Raw genomic sequence first — 20,119 nt, 5'->3', positions numbered from 1 at the left:
GGCATTTTAGCTGACCAAATTGTGATTCAACACGTATGTTTCAATTAGGAAGTTTATTGTAAGTCTATCGTATTTAATACATCGTACTATGGTCTGTTTGATGTTTCAAAATGGCTTCTACACATGTTTGTTCAATCTTTACCCTCGTTGTGTTCTGTTTGTCCCTGTTGCACCAGTGAGCCTCCCATAATGAGTTGTGCATAATCATCAAAGCTACACCAATTGAAAAGCTCTGGGAAACTCTGATAATGTTATAAGGATGTTAAAAATAATGTACTGAATTTAATGCAATCAATCATAAAGTTTATATTATAATGAATAATCAGTATATATTGTCCTTACAATACCAATAATAACTTACAATTTTAATTAAATGCAGTGTACCTCAGTTATGAGTATCATATTATTTAATATTTAGAAATACCTTTTCAATGTGGACTTCACTATGCAAAATTCTGAAAAAGCAGGTCAACAGATTGACAGATTATGTTATTCTTCATTTTATACACCTCATAGAGGTCGTCTATTGAAGCGGTTTCCTGTTCAGGATGTTAACAGTTGATAGATATGGATCATTACTTGTCAATTCTGTGTGTGTGTGTGTGTGTGTGTGTGTGTGTGTGTGTGTGTGTGTGTGTGTGTGTGTGTGTGTGTGTGTGTGTGTGTGTGTGTGTGTGTGTGGTCCAGGGATGTGGGTCACAGATCTGAATATGCAACCCCGTCTTACAGAAATACATGACATTGTCACGTCATTTAATTTATCTATTCATTCGTGATCTGGGACACGTCATTTCAAAATGTTCTTGCCAAAAAGAACAAATTTCAAACTCATGTACCTAATGTCCCTATGCCAACAGATAATTTTCTGTTTATTTTTCTCATTTGTTTCAAGATTTTTCAACACAAACACAGAAAAAATGTCTGTGATAACTAACAATATGGGTGGCCAATATGTTTTGGCCACCCGTTTCTATTTTCACCTTTGATTCTGAGAATTTGTGACAATTCACGGATATATTTAACTGCAGGTGCGCTGCTCTGTAGGCAACTGCGACGGAAAAAAGGTAGCTGCTTCATCTCTTCTTTTTGAAATCGTAGGCCTATGTCTTAAAGTTTATTTTATCTAGCCATCTATTGTCCTGATTATTTGTAGGCTATGTGGATGAAAGTCTGCGTCGATGCCTCAGTGTCGCGAGCGGACGTTGCCATGAAATTTGTGCTTTTTTGGCACAAAAAAATTGAAATGATGGTTCCCAGATGACGAATTAATCGATGAAATGACGTGACAGTGTCGCGTATTTCCATGAGACTGGGTTGGAATTTGTATACCATCACTTAAAAACGTGTATATTTTAAATACTTTCTCGTTAAGTTATTCTAACTTCAGGCCTACTCCCCCATCACAACTATTCCTGATGTTTTGAATCCAGCCCCTTAGAAGTGTCCATCTCCTGCCCTCCATTGGTTTTATGTACTCCCAGAGCATCTGTGTATGTTGCTCCCAGCGCCGCAGTACGCTCTGCTGCACTATGTGGAGGGGTTACTTGAAGATGTGGTTGTACATTCTGCACACACCTGTGGTTATGGTCCTGCTTCTACTGCCTTATTCCTTGCTGTGTCTCTGACCATGGTGCTGGAAGGTTTAGATAGAGTTGTACATGTCTTAACTATTTCATTAGGAAAGCACAGTTCAATTATTTTTTTTTAAAATGGGTTGATTAGGGTTCATTTGAATGAGTACACATTTTCACTACATATGGTGTGCATATGGGGTGATGTCATGTTGTCATAATACAAAGTCCTTTAAAGAAAAAAGTAGACTGCACAACTGAACTGAACAATGGATTATTTGGTGTTCCAAGAGTTGTGAGTTATAGCCCCTCTCAATGTGCTTTACACCCTGATGCCTCAAGAGGCCGCTATGCACCTGCAATAAAGCAGTCCGGCAAGATAATATAAGAGTTAGCCGTTCCTCCCACGACCTCGTGACGAGAGCATGCAGGACAAAGCAGATTTTCGTTTGAAAAGCGGTAGGATATCAAAGGCCGATGGTCTTTCTTTATATTTTATCAATTCAATTACCTTAGGGCTTTGTTAGAAAACCGGAACCTATCGACTATATTGTCTATTACTCGAATAAAGAGGATGGAACATTGCGGGATGGGTCTTCGTTTATTTTTATTTTCCTTATTTGTGCTGCATTACGTTCATGGCGACCTGAGCTATTCGGTTCAAGAGGAGATGAAACGCGGATCTGTTATCGGGAATATCGCCAAGGACCTCGGACTTACATTGGACATATTATCTACTAGGAAGGCCCGTATTGAAACAGAGGAAAACGAACTGAGGTATTGTGATGTCAATCTACGAAGCGGAGAGCTCATTGTTTCAGAGAGAATTGACAGAGAGGAACAATGCGGAGAAAAGCCGTCGTGTGTTCTTAAATTCGAGCTGCTTTTGGAATCTCCATTAGAATTACACCGTGTATCACTACAGATACAAGACATAAACGACAATACGCCAACTTTCCCTACGGATATTATCAAGCTGGAAATCAGTGAATCTGCAGACAAAGGTGCTCGATATAGAGTGGATGCTGCTCATGATGAAGATATCGGCCAAAACGGTGTTCAGAGTTACACTCTGCAAAGGAATGACAATTTTGTTTTAAATTTACAAACTACTAGTGCTGGCAGTAAATATGGAGAATTGATTCTCGATAAAGAATTAGACAGAGAGGAGCAGCAAGATATTAAATTATTCCTCACGGCTCTGGATGGAGGTTCTCCTCAGAGATCAGGCATAGTGGTTATACGAGCCACATCCAATGGGTGTGCTCCGTGTGGTTTGACTCCCGGGTGACCTGGTTGACGCGCTGTGTTGATGTTTCCATTAGCCTACTATGCAGCTACGTGAAGCAATGATTGATCCGTGCGATCGTCTCCGGTTTACAACCCGTTTATTTCCTCCCAAACGTAACACCAATTGCAATGGAATACGGAATGCATTTATAGATCCTCAGTGACATAACAACAACATTACTTTCTTGCGGTCAAAAACCGTATGCCCTTCCGGGGTCAAACAACAGAGGTACCCCAAATGACGTCCCTTTTACACCTGTACCCGCAATACTGCAACACCACTCAGTGGTCAACACAGACATTACAACATAACTGAAAAACAGGAAAATGGCTCTTACACTCCGGCCCCTAAATGCAAGCGACGGATGGAGCTAACATTTAAACCAAAACAACAAAGAGCCATTAATACCAGTCATGCATTACTGCATTATCATCAGATATCTTGAGCTGCGTTTAACAGACACAATTTGGTCACTGGTCTTACCACAGTGTTAAACTTCGTCTTAAGACGAACGGACCGTACAAACTCGTTTTTGTCGGGAAAGGTCTCGACTACTCGTCCGAGCAGCCAAGAGCCACGAGGTGCAGCCGAATCCATGACTATGACAATGTCTCCTGGCACCAAATTCCTTTTTTCTCTGTTCCATTTTTGCCGTTCTTGCAGCAGAGGGAGGTACTCTTGAACCCATCGTTTCCAGAACAGATCAGATATATATTGAACCTGTCTCCACCTTCTCTTTGCATACAGGTCTTGTTTCACAAACACCCCAGGTGGTAATGCAGGTTTGCCTTTCAGGAGGAGGATATGGTTTGGTGTGAGAGGTTCAAGATCATTGGGATCCTCGGACAGCTGGGTGATGGGCCGGTCATTTACTATGGCCTCAACTTCACAGAGAACCGTGTGGAGGCCGTCGTCGTCCAATTGCTGCTGGTGCAATACAGATTTGAGAACACGCCTTATTGTACGAATCATGCGCTCCCAAATTCCGCCAAAATGAGATGCCCCTGGAGGATTGAATTTCCATTCCACTCCTGCTGGAATGAGAGATCTTTGAATCTGTTCATGATTAAGTGCAGCGTGAGCCTCCTTCAGTTCTCTATTTGCTCCAACGAAATTGGTACCATTGTCGGATAGCATATGAGAAACTTGGCCTCTTCTACTTATGAAGCGCCGCAAAGCATTAATGCACGCATCAGTATCCAGCGAGTTTGCAACCTCCAGGTGCACAGCTCTACTCGCCAAACAGGTAAAAATCACCCCGTAGCGTTTACAGAGGCTTCTTCCTCTCTTCACCTCGATAGGGCCAAAGAAGTCTACACCAACACTTGTGAAAGGAGGTAGGTCAGGCAAAGTCCTTTCTAAAGGCAGGTCTGCCATTTTTTGTTCACCTACTCTTGCAGCGTGGAGTCTGCACGTCCAACAATCATTTATGACCTTTCTTATTGCTGAAGGAGCCTTTGTGATCCAGTATTTCCTCCTGAGTTTGGATAGTGTGTGGTTTCTACCACTATGACCCAGTTGCTGGTGGATATGCCTGAGAATAAGAGTCGAAATATGCTGGTCTTTAGTGAGGATGAGTGGATGCTTGACTTCTTCTGGCAGAGCTGCCCTACTGAGCCTTCCTCCAACTCGAAGCAGGTCGTTCTCCAGACAAGGATCTAGTTTGTAAATAGGACTTTCTTTGCGGACTGCCAACTTTCCTGATGAGAGTGCATCAATTTCCGCCTTAAACCGCTGCTGCTGAGCGAAGCGAACAATCACAATTTCTGCCTCCACAAGATCCTCCGACGTTATGCTCTGGTCCCCAACTGCACCTCTTGCCTTCCTCATCTCCAACTGTACATGAGCGGGTTGGTTGTTTGCATCAGAGGCCTGCAGCTCCTTTCTCCTTTGACTTAATTTCAAGAGGGTACTTTGCACCTTCCGGAACCAGGCTACTGCAACCTTGAGCTTCCTCCAATCTGAGAAGTATGTAATTAGTTGGTCAGTCGCATTCGTTGATTCCTTGGTGATAACAGCATTCACCGTGAAGTCTTTCTTAACTTCAGGGTCGTCCAGTGGGATGCTGATTTCTATTATATTTTCTGGCCAATACCTTTCTGGCTTCCAAAGAAAGTTGGGCCCTTCAATCCACCTGCTGCGAGCCAGTAGATCTTCGACTTTCATACCTCTGGATGCGTCGTCAGCTGGGTTATCTTTTGTGTTCACATACTTCCACTGTGACACCTTTGTAGCGTCTCTGATAGTTGTCACCCTGTTTGCTACAAAGGTATGAAAGCGCCGGTCCTCATTCCTTATGTACTTCAGTACTGAAGTACTATCAGTCCAGAAGCATGAGTCTTCCAACTGCAACTGCAGCTCCGCTCTCAACAATCTGTCTACACGAGCAGCAAGAACTGCGGCAGTAAGCTCCAAACGTGGAATGGTGATCGGCTTTATTGGTGTTACCCGCGCTTTGCCAAGCAGGAATGCCACGTGAACCTCGTTCCTGTTATTCTCCAACCTTACGTAACTAACGATGCCGTATCCTCCTTCACTTGCATCGGAGAAGTGATGCAGCTGGGCAAGTGTAGGCTGTCCAAACTCTGTTGGCTTGATGCACCTTCTGATATTAAATTCTGACAACCTGCTAAGCTCTTCCAGCCACTTAGTCCACTGCTGCAGTATGTCACCAGGTACGCTGTCATCCCATCCAGAGTTCCTCCTGCATAGCTCCTGCAACAAGATTTTGCCAGGCAATGTGACTGGTGCAATAAACCCCAAAGGATCGTACACTGAACTAAGTATGGACAGCATGCCACGTCTTGTTTCAGGACCGTTTTTCACCAGCGTCCTGAACTGAAAGGAGTCCCTCTCGATGCACCACTGGAGACCAAGGGCTTTCTCCAAGGGAAGATTGTCTCTATCCAAGTCCAATGCCTTTAAGTCCTTTGCTCTGTGTTCCTCTGGCACTGTCCGCAGCACCGTCCTGCTGTTACTGACCCACTTAGTCAGATGGAATCCTCCCTTTTGACAGAGAGCTGTGAGATCTTTAATTGCCTGAATGGCTTCTTCTTCGGAAGATGTGCTTTTTAAGCAATCATCGACATAGAAGTTTTGCCTGACTGTCTTAATCACCTCAGCAGGGAATGACGCCTGATTGTCTTCTGCCGTCTTCCTGAGTGCGTAGCAAGCGCAGCTGGGGGATGAAACTGCCCCAAACAGGTGGACCGTCATCCTGTGCTCTGCAATTTCTTGGTTTAGGTCACCCTCAGGCCACCACAAGAAACGGAGGAAGTTTTTGTCTGTTTCTGCAACATTTACCTGATAAAACATCTGTTGGATATCTCCCATCAAAGCTACAGGCTCCTGTCTGAACCGAGTGAGCACTCCGAGCAGACCGCATGTAAGGTTGGGACCCTGGAAGAGCTCGTTGTTCAAAGATCTTCCTTTAAATGTTGCTCCACAGTCAAACACCACTCGCAGGGTTTTTTTGCTAGGATGATAGACGCCATGATGGGGGATATACCAAACCTTTCCTTCTTCACAACGCAACTGGTGCTGAGGTATTTTCTCTGCATAACCTCTGTCAATGACGTCAGTAAGGAAGCTTGCATACTCCTGATGAAACTGCTCATCCTTCTCAAACCTTCTCTTGAGTCCCAAAATCCTTTGCTTGGCCACCAACAAATTATTTGGGAGCATGAGCTGCTCTTTCCTAAAAGGCAATTTCAGGCTGTAATGCCCGTCAACCAGCTTTGCTGAATGGCTGACAATTTCCAAGAACCTAGTTTCTTCTCTTGACATTTGTTCGTCCTCCAGATTCTTGTCGTTGAAGTCATGGTTGTACTGAGCAGCCAGCATTTCCTCCAGTTTATGCACAGCAATCCTGTTAACGGTAGCAGAGGGAAATTTTTCCTCCATGGTGCCACAGTTTCCATTTAGTGGACCATTTACTGACCATCCTAGCACAGTTCTAATAGCATATGGGCCATTCCCACAGCTGTTGACAACCTGCCATGGTTCCAATAACCTTGGAGCATTAGTTCCAATCAGTAGATCAACATTTGCCTTGATGCTTGGGATGTGTACCTTTTCTAGGTATGGCCACTGAGACAGATCTTCCTGTGTCACTATGTCATCGGCAGTCACTGGGATCTTCTCCTGTGTGAGAACATCTGGAAGTGCATAGAAATCACTGCTGTCAAGCCCAGCAACCTCCAACCCAGCTAAGCAATAAGCAGTCTTCACTGTTTCTTGCCCCATTGTGCGTAACAGGAAGCTGATTTTGTTGCCCGCAGCATTCAGTTTCTTCATTAGATTTTCCGAACAAAAGGTGCCTGAGCTGCCGGGATCCAGAAATGCGTATGTGGTTATGATGTTATTTCCCTTTGAAGCTTTCACCCTCACAGGAAGGATAGACAAAGCGCACTGGTCCCTACCGGCCCCTGTATGTCCACATGTTGTAACTATAGCAGGCTGTTCATTGGAAGGTTCCTCTTGCTGGTCCATAGCTGGTTGCCTTTTTATATGAAGCAAGGTAGGGTGAGTTTGACCACAGATCTTGCATATCATGCGCCTCTCGCAGTAACGGCTCATGTGACCCACGCATAAACATGCGAAACAAACTCCTTTTTCACGCAAAAATTGAATTTTGTCTTTGTGTCCTTTTCCAATGAGCTCCTTACATTCGTCCAATGAATGCCCACGAGAACAGCAGAGGCATCCAGCTTTTTCCATTTTTGTTTCTTCTTTAATTCTTTCAGTGACGTTTGTAGAAGCTACTGTAGTGGCAAAAATACTTTCCTTAACTCTGCTCCTAGGCTGTGAGGTAAACCTGGTGAAAGTCTTTGACCCTGCAGCTCCAAACCCGGAGTCCTGTATATTACCAAACAATGGGTCTGACAGAATTCTAACATGGCGTTCAACAAACGACACTAGGTCTTTGATGTGTGCTCTGTCATTTGTTCTTTCCATTGCATCATGAGCTCTTGCTCTCCACTGATCCCTCATTTTAAATGGTAGCTTGGAAATAATGGCCCTCATGTTAACTGGCATATCAAGTTCTTGTAAGTACTGGAGATCCTCCATAGCATTGCAGCAACCACGCAAAAACAATGAATAGGCTTGGAGTGCATCCACATCTTCAGGTTTAATTGATGGCCAGGCCAAAGCTTTCTCCATATAAGCAGTTGCAATCGTATAGTGGTTCCCAAAATGTTCTTGTAGAAGACCCTTAGCCACTCCATAGCCACTCTCAGGATCCATATGCTGGCAGCTACGCACCAACTCTCGCGGCTGTCCTCTCGTATATTGCTCCAGATAGTATAGACAATCAGCATTGCTTGCCTTTCCTTCCACTCCTTGCTCGAATGCCTTTATGAATGACCTGTATGTGAGAGGGTGTCCTTCAAAGGTAGGAATATCTCTCGGTGGTAGAGACAAGTAATGCTGTTGTTGCACCAGAGCAGCAGTAATTTCATTTTGTCTGCTCATGATGTTAATTATGTCGTCAGGAAGATTTTGATGGCTACCATGTTGTCTTGGTCCATCGTTTGACTGAGCAACTGTAGGCTGGCACTGTGCATGCTGTGATGTTGCTATGATGTTTCCTAACAATTGCACAGGTTGTTTTGGCCTTACGTCCATTGATGTATGATTGTCTGGTGGTAATGATGATTGTGCCCAGTGAATTTGTTGCACAGGCCTGCATGTAGGCTCATACTCCTTCACCATGGGGTTTAGGACAACGACAGAGTCCTCTTTCTTTTTTCCTTTTTCAAAATAGGAATTCATACCATCTGAGCCTTTGGAAGAATAACTTTTTGTTTCCCACGCCTGCAGTACTGCCAGCTTTGCATTGGATGCAGCAAGGTCGGATTTCAAGTCAAGCTCCTCTCTTTTCCTCCTCAGCTGTTGTTCTTGCTCATCCATTTTGCTTTTTAGCTGTTGTTGCTGTTCCTCCATTTTGCTTTTTAGCTGTTGTTGCTGTTCCTCCAGAGCATGTTTTTCTTTTAGGGCTGCTTGGCGAGCGAGAAGTGCAGCTCTGTCGGCCTCAGCCATTATCCGTCCAGAGGATGCAGTGCTTGATCTCCCACTGCGGTGGCTCCTTTGACTAGAGTGTTTGCTACCCACATTTGAAATACTGTCATCAGGACAGATACCATCCTCCACATGAACATTTTCATGTAAAGTTAAATGACCATGACACAAAAACCACTTTTTAGCATCAGCAATAGAACCATTATTTGACAACATTTTTGCTTTAAACCATGTTTCATGCTTCACCTTCTCTTCAGACGGCAATAGGGTCAACAAAGAATCATGGCTGAATTTAGCCTCATTACACACCGTTATCAGTTTGTCAAGAGCATTTTTTACCTCTGTTTCATCATTATTCAACATTAGACATTGTATTGTTTTTCTTATAACATCTGCTGTATTTAGTTTGTTTTTTCTTTCCTTTTGTAAAATATCTAGTTTACCAACCAACGCTTTTGCTGTAAGTTTGACCACCCGCTTTAGTGGCAGTGTTTCAGCACCACCAGTAACACTGATTGCTTTTTTAGCTGTTGGTATTTTACCAGTCCCGTTGACAATGTCTGATGCTGCGTTTCCCTCCATTAGAACAACAGTCACAAATCAGTTCAATAGTTTGAAACACAAAGTCAAGTCAATGCAAAGTCTACCGTCCTGTCAGTTTGTCACCAATGCATTGGATTTAAAGCCCGGGCATGTGTGTGGCTCCACAAATACCTGCTCTCTAAATTTTGTGTTGTGCGCCGTCCAGTAGCTTGTGTACGATGTAGTCCACTCCACAGCCGTAGCCTCCAGCGTTAGTACCGTAGCCCATGGTTAGACCCGATGATGCAGGTGTAGCGCAAGTCCTGACAGCTCCCGCAGGCGATTCTACTCGAAATCCCGCAGCCTCCAGACGCACTCCAGCGCAGCCGAAATCCCGACAGCTTCCCGGTCCTTCTGCAACCCGCAAACGTCCTCCAAAAGGTACGACAGTCGAAGCTGCACTAAGCTACCAATAGCTTTCAAAGTCCTTGTGCCACCAGTTGCCTTACGTGCCGAAGGTTTCCTACAGTTCCAACCGGCAGTTTTGAATAAACGGCGGGTTTTTGACAAGTATACGAGCCACATCCAATGGGTGTGCTCCGTGTGGTTTGACTCCCGGGTGACCTGGTTGACGCGCTGTGTTGATGTTTCCATTAGCCTACTATGCAGCTACGTGAAGCAATGATTGATCCGTGCGATCGTCTCCGGTTTACAACCCGTTTATTTCCTCCCAAACGTAACACCAATTGCAATGGAATACGGAATGCATTTATAGATCCTCAGTGACATAACAACAACATTACTTTCTTGCGGTCAAAAACCGTATGCCCTTCCGGGGTCAAACAACAGAGGTACCCCAAATGACGTCCCTTTTACACCTGTACCCGCAATACTGCAACACCACTCAGTGGTCAACACAGACATTACAACATAACTGAAAAACAGGAAAATGGCTCTTACAGTGGTCATACACGTCACTGTGTTGGACGCTAATGATAACGCCCCAGTGTTTAGTCAGGCCGTGTATGAAGCCAGTCTGCCTGAAAACGCTGCGTTAAAAACCCTTGTGGTGGCCGTAAGCGCAACAGACGCGGACGAGGGCGTTAATGGTGACGTCACATACGGACTGAGCCGGGTATCTGATAAAACACGTAAATTGTTTACACTTGATCGACTGACTGGGGAGATATTTGTCGCCGGTGACATAGATTTTGAGGAGGGATCAAAATATGAAATATTTGTGCAGGCAAAAGATGGATATGGTCTTTCTTCTGATACTAAAGTGATAATAAGTATAACTGATGTTAATGACAATACCCCAGTTATATCGCTGAAGTCATCGACCAATCCCGTACCTGAGAACGTGTCACCTGGTACGGAGGTGGGCCTTATTAACGTGCTGGATAGAGATTCTGAGAAAAACCGAAAGGTTAGGTGTTCTCTTCAGCAACATGTTCCTTTTAAACTTATTCCTTCAATTAAAAACTATTATTCTTTGGTAACAACAGAGAAACTAGACAGAGAACTAGTGTCTGAATACAACATTACAATATCCGCCACCGATGAGGGCTCTCCTCCTCTGACGTCAGTCAAGGTTGTTCACATCTCAATAGCTGACGTCAACGACAACCCACCTGTGTTTGAGGAACAGTCGTATAGCAGCTATGTCCCTGAGAACAACAAACCGGGCCACAGCCTGTGTTCTGTTAAGGCCCATGACCCAGACTGGAGACAAAACGGTACAGTGATCTATTCTCTTTTACCTGGTGAAGTCAACGGTGCTCCAGTCTCCTCTTATCTATCTGTTAACGGGGATACCGGAGTTATCCAAAGTGTCAGGTCATTTGATTATGAACAGTTTAGGAGCTTTAAAGTCTACGTAATGGCACGAGACAACGGTTCTCCTCCACTCAGCAGCAACGTGACTGTGAGTGTCTTCATAATGGATGTAAATGACAACACTCCTCAGATACTTTACCCCGCCCCAGAGGGAAACTCCCTCATGACTGAACTGGTACCCAAAGCTGCACAAGGAGGTTCTCTGGTTTCTAAGGTGATAGCAGTTGATGGGGACTCTGGACAGAATGCCTGGCTGTCCTATCAGATCATTAAGTCCACTGATCCGGGACTCTTCAAAATCGATCTTCACAGTGGGGAGATCAGGACCCAGCGAGACATTTCTGATTCTGACAACATGAAACAGAACATTGTTGTCGCTGTAAAGGATAATGGACAGCCCTCCCTCTCTGCTACATGTTCCATGTTTTTACTGATTTCTGATAACTTGGCTGAAGTACCCGAACTGAAGGACATGGCTTATGAAGATAGCAGTTCTAAATTAACATCTTATTTGATCATCGCGCTGGTATCCGTCTCCACCTTTTTCCTGACTTTCATTATTATCATTCTGGGATTGAGGTTTTGTCGGAGGAGGAAGCCCAGACTGTTATTTGATGGAGCGGTTGCTATTCCCAGCTCTTATCTCCCTCCAAACTACGCAGATGTGGACGGCACTGGAACTTTACGCAGCGCATATAATTATGATGCCTATTTAACCACTGGATCGAGAACAAGTGACTTTAAATTTGTCACATCTTACAATGACAACACACTGCCTGCAGACCAGACCCTGAGAAAAAATGCAACAGACTTTGAAGAAGTGTTTGGAGACCTGGATGTTTCCCCTGAGGTAAAGAAATAACGTGTGTTTCAACTCCTAATATGTTCTCACTTAGAAATATGGTCCTTCAGCTTCTCTCTCTAGCAGCTCATATTGGGCGCTCTCTTTTGCAGTTCAACATTGGATCATGCATCTTTTTTTCATAAATGTTGTCTTTGCTGTCACACATGATTCTATTGTTTTTACATATCTTGCATAGTTGCACCTTTCATCTGCTGCTGTTGGTTACTATTATGGTGCAATCCAATTATTAAGGCGTCTATTTTAGGAACATTATTGTGGTACGAAACAAGTTTCTTTCTGAAGAAGCAGTGAAGGATGTCTTGTTTCCATCCTGTCTTGTTTCCATGCGATATTGTTGGTTTTATACTTCCCCCTATTACTTTCCCTGTCCGTCACAACTAGTCCCACTTTGTTGTTGAGTGTTTGGAGGATTCAGCATCTAGTACTTGTTAACTGAGGATTTTATCATTATAACACTGTGTGTTAGCTGCTCCAACCACTATGTTACTGCTATAATATGTGAAGGACTGACTGAGGTGTTGAACGACCTGCATGCTTGAGCTCTGTCTGATGGATCTCTGTTAATAATGACCAACTACATGATATGTCGCTGTCCATGGTTCTGGGATGTCCATTCAAAGCGGTTTAACGTTGTAATGCCTTCGTAAATACTATACCATTTAAGTGCTATTATTTATGGATAATTTTAACAATATCAAATGTTTTTTTTCAACATAGAAAAAAGCCTGTGTTGTTTATTTTTCTTAGGCTATATTCAAAGACCATAAAATACGACGGTGAAAGGAAAACGGAATTCAATAGTAGGCTTATTTGGTGTTATATGATTTACATCCTATCTCAATATGTTATTCTGCATACTGACTCATGGTGTCGCTCTGCACCAGCAATTGAGTTCATCAAATACAATCTTCAGCATTTCGACCCACCACCTATTGACGCAAGCAGAAGGCTAAGCTTGGACACCGTTCTACAGCAGTATTTAAGTCGAATGATCGTGTCGTTCCTTCGATCAAATCCATTTCATAATAGCGTTGTTGGCAGTCTCGAAACAGTAGTTATATAGTATATTATTCTGTTTTACAATGGAACACAATCGGTTGGGCCATTGTGGCTTTTTATTTTTATTGTTTGGACTGCATTTCGTTCATGGCGACCTGAGCTATTCGGTTCAAGAGGAAATGAAGCGCGGATCTGTTATCGGGAATATCGCCAAGGATCTGGGACTTACATTGGACGTAATATCTACTAGGAAGGCTCGTATTGAATCAGAGGAAAACGAACGGAGGTATTGTGATGTCAGTCTTCGAAGCGGAGTGCTCATTGTTTCAGAGAGAATCGACAGAGAGGAACAATGCGGAGAAAAGCCGTCATGTGTTCTTAAATTCGAGCTGCTTTTGGAATCTCCTTTGGAATTACACCGTGTATCACTACAGATAAAAGACATAAACGACAATGCACCGATTTTCCCAACAGACAGAATAAAGCTGGAAATCAGTGAATCTGCTGTCAAAGGAGCTCGGTATCGCGTCGATGCGGCCCATGATGAAGATATAGGCCAAAACGGTGTTCAGAGTTACACTCTCAACCGGAATGACCACTTTGTTTTCAATATACAAACGTCAAGTGACGGTACTAAATATGGAGAATTAGTTTTAGACAAGGAATTAGATCGAGAGGAGCAGAAGGAAATTAAATTATTACTTTCGGCTCTAGATGGTGGTTCTCCTCAGAGATCAGGCACTGTAGCAATTTACGTTACTGTGTTGGACGCTAATGACAACGCCCCAGTGTTTAGTCAGGCAGTGTATGAGGCCAGCCTTGCTGAAAACATACCGATAAAAACTCCTGTAATCACCGTAAGCGCTTCTGACGCAGACGAGGGTGTTAATGGGGAAGTTACGTACGGACTAGGACGGGTGTCTGACAAGTCACGAAAACTGTTTTCCCTTGATCGACAGACTGGAGAGATTTTTGTTGCAAGTGATATAGACTTTGAGGAGGGATCAAAATATGAGATTATTGTTCAAGCAAAAGATGGATTTGGCATTTCTTCAGACGCTAAAGTAATTGTAAGAATTACCGATATTAATGATAATGCCCCAGTCATTGCTTTGAAATCGTTATCCAATCCTGTACGAGAAAATGCATCACCTGGTACGGAGGTGGGCCTTATTAACGTGCAGGATCGAGATTCAGAGAAAAACCGAAAGGTTAGGTGTTCTCTTCAGCAACATGTTCCTTTTAAACTTATTCCGTCAATTAAAAACTATTATTCTTTGGTAACAACAAAGGAACTAGACAGGGAACTGGTGTCTGAATACAACATTACAATTACTGCTATCGACGAGGGCTCTCCTCCTCTGTCGTCAGTTAAAGTTGTTCACATCTCAATAGCTGACGTCAACGACAACCCACCTTTGTTTGAGGAGCAGTCGTATAGCAGCTATGTCCCTGAGAACAACAAACCGGGCCACAGCCTGTGTTCTGTTAAGGCCCATGACCCAGACTGGAGACAAAACGGTACAGTGATCTATTCTCTTTTACCTGGTGAAGTCAACGGTGCTCCAGTCTCCTCTTATTTATCTGTTAATGGAGACACCGGAGTGATCCAAAGTGTCAGGTCGTTTGATTATGAACAGTTTGGGAGTTTTAAAGTCTATGTAATGGCACGAGACAACGGTTCTCCTCCACTCAGCAGCAACGTGACTGTGAGTGTCTTCATAACGGATGTAAATGACAACACTCCTCAAATACTTTACCCTGCCCCAGAGGGAAACTCCTTCATGACTGAACTGGTACCCAAAGCTGCACAAGGAGGTTCTCTGGTTTCCAAGGTGATAGCAGTTGATGGGGACTCTGGACAGAACGCCTGGCTGTCCTATCAGATCATTAAGTCCACTGATCCGGGACTTTTCAAAATCGATCTTCACAGTGGGGAGATCAGGACCCAGAGAGACATTTCTGATTCTGACAACATGAAACAGAACATTGTAGTCGCTGTAAAGGATAACGGACAGCCCTCCCTCTCTGCTACATGTTCCATGTTTTTACTGATTTCTGATAACTTGGCTGAAGTACCAGAACTGAAGGACATGGCTTATGAAGACAGCAGTTCTAAATTAACATCTTATCTGATCATCGCGCTGGTATCCGTCTCCACCTTTTTCCTGACTTTCATTATTATCATTCTTGGATTGAGGTTTTGTCGGAGGAGAAAGCCCAGACTGTTATTTGATGGAGCGGTTGCAATTCCCAGCTCTTATCTCCCTCCAAACTACGCAGATGTGGACGGCACTGGGACTTTACGCAGCGCATATAATTATGATGCGTATTTAACCACTGGATCGAGAACAAGTGACTTTAAATTTGTCACGTCTTACAATGACAACACACTGCCTGCAGACCAGACCCTGAGAAAAAATCCAACAGACTTTGAAGAAGTGTTTGGAGACCTTGATGTTTCCCCTGAGGTAGGCATTGTGGAAAATAAAAAAACAGAAATACATTTTTTATTCAAAGTAAATAGTTTTGAAATGACCGTTTGACGGTTGCAACGAGCTGTGTCAGGCATGTTTTTGTCTTTGCTGGCCCCCATGGTTAAATCACATGTGTGATTCCGTTTCATAGTTTGTTATTTTGATGTTGCATTCCTATTAGTAGTCCTACATTACTGCATTTTTATATGCTTAATGAGTGTGTGAAACAAAGTTTTTGCTGAAAAGCAGTTATGGATTTAACCTTCCTTCCTTCCTTCCTTTCTTTCAGTGCTATAATTGTAAGTAACCACCTTAACTTCTATTTAGAGTTCAATGAAAAAAGTTGATAGGTCATTTTAAATTGACGACTTTCTATCTACACTGTTCGAATAGATATCTTTGAATGGATTTGGCCCATAGATTAGTGATTGTCCAAGAAACCCCTGACAATACCCTTATTGTCACAGAAATCCTCCTGTCTGGTTTCTATGCATTATTATAATTATTATTTTTCTTCCCCCTGTAAACTTCTCTCTGCCCAGTCTGTAACCAATAGTCCAACTTTGTTGTTGAGTCTTTAGGGGCTTCAGCATCTATTCAGCAGAGATGACCGTTTCATCTAAGGACTGCATTGTGCCACTATGTGTTGGCTGCTCTAACCACTATGTTACTGCTACATTATGTAGAGGATTGACTGTGGTGTTGAACAGTCTGCATGCTGTGCTATGTCTGATTGAGCTCTGTTACTGCTGACGACTGCATGCTATGTCGCTGTCCATGGTTCTGGGATCGCTTTTGTTCTGTATCCCATTGCTTTGCCATCGTGAATGCCATATTGGCCACACATCCAATTTATGTGAAGGGAAAATTGTTTCACTAGTCAGAATTAGTCTGTTACCCATTCCACGTGGTGCGAATATGTCGTAAGTTATTGTTTAACTCAGTCAGAAGAAAAAACAAAAAGCACAAGTAAATATAATAGCGTTTGGTGTTACATGAGCTAACGCCACTTTTATATGTTTATACTCTGTTATGACTCAAGGTGTCGCTATTCACCAACAATAGATTCCAACGTGATATAATCGTCAGCCTTTCCCCATCCACCTCCTGAAGAGAGCAGAAGGCAGACAAACCCGGAGATTCGTCGAAAAACTTCGGGCTATTAAGGGCTGATGGTCTTTCCCTTTTTTCGATCAAATACATTTATTTAGACGAGGATATAAATCACGAAACCATATTTTATATTATTACATACTTGATATACAAGGATGGAATACAAAGGATTGGGTCTTTGCGTGTTTTCATTCATATTATCTGCGCTGAATCACGTTCATGGCGACCTGGACTATACTGTTCAAGAGGAGATGAAGGGTGGATCTGTAATCGGGAATATCGCCAAGGACCTGGGACTTACATTGGACGTATTGTCTGCTCGGAAGGCTCGTATTGAAACAGAAGAAAACGAACGGATGTATTGTGACGTCAATCTTCGGAGCGGAGAGCTCATTGTTTCAGAGAGAATCGACCGTGAGGAACAATGCGGAGAAAAGCCTTCGTGTGTTCTTAAATTCGAGCTGCTTTTAGAATCACCATTAGAATTGCACCGTGTATCATTACAGATACAAGACATAAACGACAACGCACCGAGTTTCCCAACTGACAGAATAAAGCTGGAAATCAGAGAATCGGCTGACAAAGGAGCGCGGTATCGCGTCGATGCAGCTCATGATGAAGATACGGGCCAAAACGGTGTTCAGACTTACACTCTTAAACGGAATGACCACTTTCTGTTCAATATACAAACGTCTAGTGATGGGACTAAATTTGGAGAATTAGTTTTAGAAAAGGAGTTAGATAGAGAAGAGCAGAAGGAAATCAAATTATTACTTTCGGCTCTGGATGGTGGTTCTCCTCAGAGATCAGGCACATTAGCGATAGACGTCACTGTGTTGGACGATAATGATAACGCCCCAGTGTTTAGTCAGGCCGTGTATGAGGCCAGTCTGCCTGAAAACACTGCGATTAGAACCCCTGTAATCACCGTTAGCGCTTCTGACGCAGACGAGGGTGTTAATGGAGAAGTTACGTACGGACTAGGACGGGTGTCTGAAAAGTCACGAAAACTGTTCTCCCTCGATCGACAGACCGGAGAAATATTTGTTGCAGGTGATATAGACTTTGAGGAGGGATCAAAATATGAGATTATTGTTCAGGCAAAAGATGGGTTTGGTATTTCTTCAGACGCTAAAGTAATTGTAAGAATTACCGATGTTAATGACAATTCCCCTGTTATAGCCTTGAAATCGTTATCCAATCCAGTACCAGAAAATGCATCTCCTGGTACGGAGGTGGGAATTATCAACGTGCAGGATAGAGATTCAGAGAAAAACCGAAAGGTTAGGTGTTCTCTTCAGCAACATGTTCCTTTTAAACTGATTCCTTCGATTAAAAACTATTATTCTTTGGTAACAACAGAGAAACTAGACAGGGAACTGGTGTCTGAATACAACATTACAATATCTGCCACCGATGAGGGCTCTCCTCCTCTGTCGTCAGTTAACGTTGTTCACATCTCAGTAGCTGACGTCAACGACAACCCACCTGTGTTTGAGGAGCAGTCGTATAGCAGCTATGTCCCTGAGAACAACAAACCGGGCCACAGCCTGTGTTCTATTAAGGCCCATGACCCAGACTGGAGACAAAACGGTACAGTGATCTATTCTCTTTTACCTGGTGAAGTCAACGGTGCTCCAGTCTCCTCTTATCTATCTGTTAACGGAGACACCGGAGTGATCCAAAGTGTCAGGTCCTTTGATTATGAACAGTTTAGGAGCTTTAAAGTCTATGTAATGGCACGAGACAACGGTTCTCCTCCACTCAGCAGCAACGTGACTGTGAGTGTCTTCATAATGGATGTAAATGACAACACTCCTCAGATACTTTACCCCGCCCCGGAGGGAAACTCCTTCATGACTGAACTGGTACCCAAAGCTGCACAAGGAGGTTCTCTGGTTTCCAAGGTGATAGCAGTTGATGGGGACTCTGGACAGAACGCCTGGCTGTCCTATCAGATCATTAAGTCCACTGATCCGGGACTCTTCAAAATCGACCTTCACAGTGGGGAGATCAGGACCCAGCGAGACATTTCTGATTCTGACAACATGAAACAGAACATTGTAGTCGCTGTAAAGGATAACGGACAGCCCTCCCTCTCTGCTACATGTTCCATGTTTTTACTGATTTCTGATAACTTGGCTGAAGTACCAGAACTGAAGGACATGGCTTATGAAGATAGCAGTTCTAAATTAACATCTTATCTGATCATCGCGCTGGTATCCGTCTCCACCTTTTTCCTGACTTTCATTATTATCATTCTGGGATTGAGGTTTTGCCGGAGGAGAAAGCCCAGACTGTTATTTGATGGAGCGGTTGCTATTCCCAGCTCTTATCTCCCTCCAAACTACGCAGATGTGGACGGCACTGGAACTTTACGCAGCACATATAATTATGATGCGTATTTAACCACTGGATCTAGAACAAGTGACTTTAAATTTGTCACATCTTACAATGACAACACACTGCCTGCAGACCAGACCCTGAGAAAAAATCCAACAGACTTTGAAGAAGTGTTTGGAGACCTGGATGTTTCCCCTGAGGTAAAGAAATAACGTGTGTTTCAACTCCTAATATGTTCTCACTTAGAAATATGGTCCTTCAGCTTCTCTCTCTAGCAGCTCATATTGGGCGCTCTCTTTGGCAGTTCAACATTGGATCATGCATCTTTTTTTCATAAATGTTGTCTTTTCTGTCACACATGATTCTATTGTTTTTACATATCTTGCATAGTTGCACCTTTCATCTGCTGCTGTTGGTTACTATTATGGTGCAATCCAATTATTAAGGCCGTCCATCTTAGGAACATTATTGTGGTACGAAACAAGTTTCTTTCTGAAGAAGCAGTGACGGATGTCTTGTTTCCATCCTGTCTTGTTTCCATGCGATATTGTTGGTTTTATACTTCCCGCTATTACTTTCCCAGTCCGTCACAACTAGTCCCACTTTGTTGTTGAGTGTTTGGAGGATTCAGCATCTAGTACTTGTTAACTGAGGATTTTATCATTATAACACTGTGTGTTAGCTGCTCCAACCACTATGTTACTGCTATAATATGTGAAGGACTGACTGAGGTGTTGAACGACCTGCATGCTTGAGCTCTGTCTGATGGATCTCTGTTAATACTGACCTACTACATGATATGTCGCTGTCCATGGTTCTGGGATGTCCATTCAAAGCGGTTTAACGTTGTAATGCCTTGGTAAATACTAGACAATTTAAGTGCTATTATTCATGGATAATTTTAACAATATCAAATGTTTTTTTTCTACATGAAAAAAAGCCTGTGTTGTTTATTTTTCTTAGGCTATATTCAAAGACCATAAAATACGACGGTGAAAGGAAAACGGAATTCAATAGTAGGCTTATTTGGTGTTATATGATTTACATCCTATCTCAATACGTTATTCTGCATACTGAC

At 43.2% G+C, this 20,119-nt stretch overlaps 4 protein-coding genes across 11 annotated transcripts in view; all 4 read left to right on the top strand.

Moving 5' to 3' along the window:
* LOC132465763 (protocadherin gamma-C5-like) overlaps positions 1-20,119 on the top strand; it is a 284,228-nt gene that overhangs the window by 54,970 nt on the left and 209,139 nt on the right. Inside the window, exon 1 of one of the 8 annotated variants that reach the window (XM_060062551.1) lies at positions 16,712-19,241. The exons of the other annotated variants lie outside the window; for them this stretch is intronic. Within the exon in view, the coding sequence (XP_059918534.1) occupies positions 16,854-19,241 (2,388 nt within the window). The 5' untranslated portion in view covers positions 16,712-16,853. Of the gene's footprint in view, positions 1-16,711; positions 19,242-20,119 lie in introns of those variants that run through there. 8 annotated transcript variants of the gene reach the window in all.
* The window catches only part of LOC132465791 (protocadherin gamma-A2-like), a 124,132-nt gene that overhangs the window by 51,943 nt on the left and 52,070 nt on the right, over positions 1-20,119 (top strand). The window lies entirely within an intron of this gene.
* LOC132465807 (protocadherin beta-15-like) lies at positions 69-12,121 on the top strand. Its single transcript, XM_060062611.1, has 2 exons — positions 69-2,801; positions 10,363-12,121. Exons 1-2 carry the CDS (start codon positions 2,146-2,148, stop codon positions 12,104-12,106), a joined length of 2,400 nt encoding a protein of 799 aa, XP_059918594.1. The 5' UTR covers positions 69-2,145; the 3' UTR covers positions 12,107-12,121.
* On the top strand, positions 13,192-15,895 carry LOC132465781 (protocadherin beta-15-like). The gene has a single exon (XM_060062587.1). The coding sequence runs from the start codon at positions 13,192-13,194 to the stop codon at positions 15,652-15,654; it is 2,463 nt and encodes an 820-aa protein (XP_059918570.1). The 3' UTR covers positions 15,655-15,895.

Source organism: Gadus macrocephalus, chromosome 10 (genome assembly GCF_031168955.1).
Source record: "Gadus macrocephalus chromosome 10, ASM3116895v1".
Taxonomy (NCBI): Eukaryota; Metazoa; Chordata; class Actinopteri; order Gadiformes; family Gadidae; genus Gadus; species Gadus macrocephalus.
This window is presented reverse-complemented; position numbering and strand designations above follow the sequence as displayed.

Bases quoted from the DNA above. Each gene is read 5' to 3' on its own strand.
- LOC132465807 (XM_060062611.1), top strand. From the start codon at position 2,146: ATGGAACATTGCGGGATGGGTCTTCGTTTATTTTTATTTTCCTTATTT. The intron at 2,802-10,362 runs CATAGTGGTTAT...GAAAATGGCTCT, and splicing joins GGTTCTCCTCAGAGATCAGG to TACAGTGGTCATACACGTCA.
- LOC132465781 (XM_060062587.1), top strand. From the start codon at position 13,192: ATGGAACACAATCGGTTGGGCCATTGTGGCTTTTTATTTTTATTGTTT.